The 5,091-nt window shown below is 38.1% G+C and overlaps 1 protein-coding gene across 1 annotated transcript; it reads right to left on the reverse strand.

Moving 5' to 3' along the window:
* Positions 1–835, reverse strand: LOC141900328 (TP53-regulated inhibitor of apoptosis 1-A-like). The gene is made up of 2 exons (XM_074787162.1): positions 660–835; positions 1–438 (listed from the first exon to the last, which is right to left on the reverse strand). The coding sequence occupies exons 1-2, from the start codon at positions 801–803 to the stop codon at positions 331–333; spliced, it is 252 nt and encodes an 83-aa protein (XP_074643263.1). The 5' UTR covers positions 804–835; the 3' UTR covers positions 1–330.
* Positions 836–5,091: the final 4,256 nt, after the last annotated feature.

Here is a 5,091-nt window from a genome sequence, read left to right on the forward strand (position 1 = left end):
TTTACATTTTATAAACCATGTTTATTTATCTAGCCTCATATTAAAATACAGTGTTACATGATTATGATAAAATGGAAAACTAACAACAGATTAATTACACATCAATTACTTTCACTTCTTGTCTTTACATAATCTAAGGTTAGTTACGCAACACATCTATTAGGCCTACATATACCGTATGTACTAAAGAATGTAGCAGCAAGCCAGTGAGTGTGTTTACATGAGCAAAATGTGAATCGCATTGTATCACTTATAACCATTATCACAGTTTTTAATCATTTTATAGTTGCTCTTGCATCCTAGGAAGACATTACACAATCCAAGGATTTGTCATTTCGAATTTGACTTTGTTTCTTCTGGAGGTTTTTTCTCTTCTTCGGTACCAAGGACGTCTTTTTCTATTTCCCATACGCTGATACCTTGCTCTTTCACCGCTTTCTGAAATGACAATAAATAACATAAACATATTCCTTAGACAGTGATATCGTCGTCGATACGAAATCAAAATGGCATTGGATGATAGTTCCTAGACTAGACTACGTACTCTTGTCTACTTATTCACTCAGGCTATTTTTTTACGACGCCGTTGCTACTCAGTCATAGTAGTATAGATTCGGGGGGGGGGGGAATTAACAACACTACAAGTACAATCAACTCACTTTTACACAAGCCTGGTATTCCTTAAACAGGGGAGCACACGCATCAGTTTTTGAGCCTTTTAAAAAGTGTCCTGAAAACCAATTATTAAAGCATTCGTCGTATTTTAGCTTCAATTCTTGGCATTCTGGGCCAACACTATTCATTTTCCACGCTGAACGAGCCAACGACCTTGAGAATAGATGACTAGACTGGTTGACGGTCTCTATCAAGTTTTTAGACTGGTCGCCTGTCTAATTCTGCGCCACCTGCATTCGAAGTCTGAATAATTCAATTCAGTTCAATTCAATATATCTTTATTGTCCTTTGAGTAATACAAAATACAAATTTCAGAAAGGATTGATTTATGAGGATATTTGGTGGATGTTAGGCCCCCCTTCCTTCTCCATTCAGATTAGATTTTTTTGGACATTTACATTTTTCTTATGAACACTCATGTTTTGTAAAATTTGGTGATGATTTCACGTATGTTTAGATATTTCAGTCTGAGTCATGGATTTATTTGGAATTTCAACCTGAATTGAGACAATGAATTCTGAGATATTTTGACCATCTGTAGAACTCGGTTTACTGATATAACGAATTATGACTAACAGATTTTCTGGTGCCCTGAAGTTCGTTGCAACGAGGTTCCGCTGTATAATTTACTAAGAATGTTTTACAGACTTTTCGACATCAATAATTAACCACTAAGAAATACTTTCTTTTTATTATTTCAGGTTGCAGGAAAGAAAGGCGAGAGTCATTGATGGCGCGGGTCAATATCGAACGTACATTATTTCACCAAGAAACAAGAGGAACTTAATAAGGGATTAATTTCACCAGAGAAATGTGACCACATTACAACAGCGAGCGTATGAATTTGCACGAGGCAAATTGAAGATTACCACTTTTATTGCATTGTGATTAATAAACTCAATATTATTATTATCATTTACTGAATGGTTTTTCTTTTGAGTCGATTTTTCTTCTATCAGAGGACCGGCATCAACGATGACATGACTTTTGTTAGTCAGTAACCTGACTGTGGTTTAGTTTCACGATCGGATATTTTCACAAACCACAGCCCATCCGATTAGAAAAAGCTTACCACCAACGATTAGGTAACTAACTAGACTTTTGTAGGCTTAAGCAAAATTTAACGCTTAATGCGGAAAAAAGTGGCAGGTGGCAGTTTTTCACTTAGTGAATTGCTTTAGTACCTAATCATGACTTGTCTGACTTATCACAACTAGTATCCTTATGGACAGACTGACGACCCTGTACGATTTGATACCGCCATACTCTTTGACCAAAATCAAAAATGGGATAAGAGTAAATTGGAACAAGAAACGAAATTCTTAATATGGACTTTCCTAAATTTACATGATGATGTACCGTTTAATCCAGTATCAAAATTAAAGAAAATTTGTTTTTATTCAAAAATGAGTGGTAAGCATGACGTTTTTGGCAGAATTTCAGAGGATCAGTGCTGAAAGTAATTAAAAAGCCTAATGTCTCCCCTCAATTGAATCAAGGAGTTTTTTTTAATGAAAATCTGTCTATTGACGGGATTCTGTGATAACAGTATGAATGATGATTAATCGTGAATACATGGTATTAGTGGGTTTTCCCCAATGACTCAAATAGACCGCTTTCCTCGTGCATGGTGTGAGTTAGTTGTCTCGGGGTCCATGAACTTTCCTTTCGTAGTTGTGACTAATGAACTAATTTCATTAGTAAATGTTTACGCGGTTTCTATGATATAAGACCTGTGTTGGTGTGAATCTTTAACTGAAGTGCTATCGGTCGGTATAATTTATAAATTATTTTAGAATTTAAGAAAAAAAAACAGGCGGCGGCTAATAAATTCGGAAGTAGCTGATGGGAATCAAGTAATTTATTTCATGGCCTTTTTAAAGTTCCTCCACTATATTGTTCAGCTGACTACTGGCGCGTATTCAACCCGGCGGTGGAACCTTTCATAATGTAAATCCATTCAACAATAGAGACACAATTGCGGTTTTTCAGAGTTGTTGATATCATTTATACGCGCTATTGAATACGTCACCGGCTAACCCCGGTGTACACAAGCATAGGCCATTCACCTCAGCTTACTCACACTGTGAACATGCTACCATGGATTCTCCTCCTGGCGATCTTCGCTGTGCTTCCGCTCCTGCTCCTGCTCCTGTTCCTGCTTCCTGAGGAACGACGTCTTTATGTTTTATGTGTTACTGTCCGTCTCCGTACTGTCCTGTACTGTTCCGTGTTAATTAATCCGTTCTATTTTTCAGGATTTAACCCGTTTTATTTTTCAGGGCCGATTTCTCCGTCGAATTTCAACGTTTGCTGGAACAAAACTAATGTCCGAAAGCGTTGGCTCTCCTTCGCCGGTCACGTGTCGAGGATGTCAGACAAAGAGTCGGTCAGGAAATGGCTGCCCTCTACACGCCCTCATACGGAACACGAAAACCAGGATGACGAGGCCTCACTCTCCCCACGTATCGACAGAGTGTGCTTGGTGACGTCAATGACGGGCAAGTCAGTAGGATTGCACGGGTTAAAAGTGGAGTGGTAAAGCTGAACTGTCTACTAGTATTCATTGATTTCTTTTCAGGAATTGCTTCGGACAAAGATTTAGTCTTGTCTTCCTTTGCGTTCTAGCATTCATTGATTCCTTTTAAGGGATTGCTTCGGGCAGGGATTAATTTCCCTGTCTTCCTTTGCGTGCTAGGATTCATTGATTCACTGCGGGATCGCTTGTGTGCTAGCATTCATTGATTCCTTTTAAGGGATTGCTTCGGGCAGGGATTAATTTCCCTGTCTTCCTTTGAGTGTTAGTATTCATTGATTCCGCGTGGGTTGCTTCGGGCAGGGCTAAGTCTTGTCTACCTTTGAGTGCTAGTGCGGGCAATCCAGTTGCGCTGCCCTATTTTTGGCTTGGGCAATTTGATAGGTTTGTCAGTTACTGACGTCACCCGGCACATCCTGTCGTAAATGGTGAAAGTAAGGCGTGGTCATCTTGGTTTTCGCGTTCTGTGTGAGGGCGTGTAGAGGGCAGTATATTCCTGGCTGGCTCTTTGTCTGGTGTTCTTGGCATGTGACCGGCGACGGAGAGCTGAAAAGCTTTCAGACATTAGTTTTGTTCTGTACCAGGTTTTCATCGCTCTTCTCTTTTTTTTCATTTCAGGACTCCCAAGATGAAGAAGAAGATGCTGAAGGCGACTACAACGAAGACGATGCCAAAAAAGAACACTGAGCTCAGCAATATTGAAAGTTAAGTTGATACACATGTAAATTACGATGCGTAATACGGAAAGGATTGTGTAACTACAGAATATCGTTCTTTTACTCATTTAGGTTAATCCCGAAAGGCCCATCTAAAATCTGCCCACCAGAAGTGCTCACAAAAGACTCCACCTTGAAGTACCACCAAACACCGAAAGACCTGCCGCAACCGAACCTGGCAGTCTTGACCTCATCATGCATGGCAACAGGAATACGTACATACATAAAGCTAAGTTGATTTTCATATCTTGGATAGAATGCATAGGCGCTGGTCAAGCTCACCATCTCCGCACTACTTTATTGAAGCTCTGTGGCCGGTAGTAAATTGAAATATAGCTAGGCAATGATTGCTTGAATATCTACAATATTAGACGAAATGATTGAGTGAGGTCCCTTAAATATTCTTTGGTCTGATAATTAAAATGTAGATTGGTCAGTTAATGATTAAAAGATTTTGTAAGTACGTACAATTAAGGTAAATTCAATATCTTATGTGACATTTGAAATTATTCGAATGTACCGTAGATATTTCAGGCCTCATATGACTATTGTTTAACTGACAATCGAGATATAGATAGGACAGTTTACTAATGAGCAATCATTCAGTATCTTGTAATGTTTGATGAGACATTCTTTTGGTGTAGATATTTCAAGGCCCCATAAACATTTAGGCCGGCTTTACTTAAAGATATATCAATTAAACTTTATCGTCGGTTAATAGAGATTTTTCTTTACAAATAATATATTGATAAATTTATAAAGATTGAGGCCATTTCTTACAGTATATACTGTGTACTGCCTCACACATAACAGTGATGTATTTCATAAGATAGTGTCTAAGGCTCTATCGAGGTCTGGTGTCATATGGGGAAAACTATGGACTACGGGTCTTTATGAAACAGTGATTTAGTCATAACACTTTGATAAATCCAGAATAAACCAAAGCTTTAATTGATTTAATTCATTCCTGAAACAATGCGTCTTGTTTTGGGCGACGCATGATAATTGTTGTTTGACTGACAATTAGCATACAGCCAGGAAAAATGGCTTAGATATTCACAATTAAGATGAATTCAATATTTGATGTTAGGTCAAAAACTTTTTATATCATAAATATTTATTGAAATATAGCTGAAATATATAATATATTTGAGCACATCTATA

This window comes from Tubulanus polymorphus, chromosome 2 (assembly GCF_964204645.1).
Source record: "Tubulanus polymorphus chromosome 2, tnTubPoly1.2, whole genome shotgun sequence".
NCBI classification, from domain to species: domain Eukaryota; kingdom Metazoa; phylum Nemertea; class Palaeonemertea; order Tubulaniformes; family Tubulanidae; genus Tubulanus; species Tubulanus polymorphus.

What these genes read in the sequence shown, in the direction of transcription:
- LOC141900328 (XM_074787162.1), bottom strand. Translation starts at nt 803, where the DNA reads ATGAATAGTGTTGGCCCAGAATGCCAAGAATTGAAGCTAAAATACGAC. An exon ending in AATACCAGGCTTGTGTAAAA is followed by an intron (nt 439 to 659) that starts GTGAGTTGATTG and finishes TTGTCATTTCAG; the next exon opens with AAAGCGGTGAAAGAGCAAGG.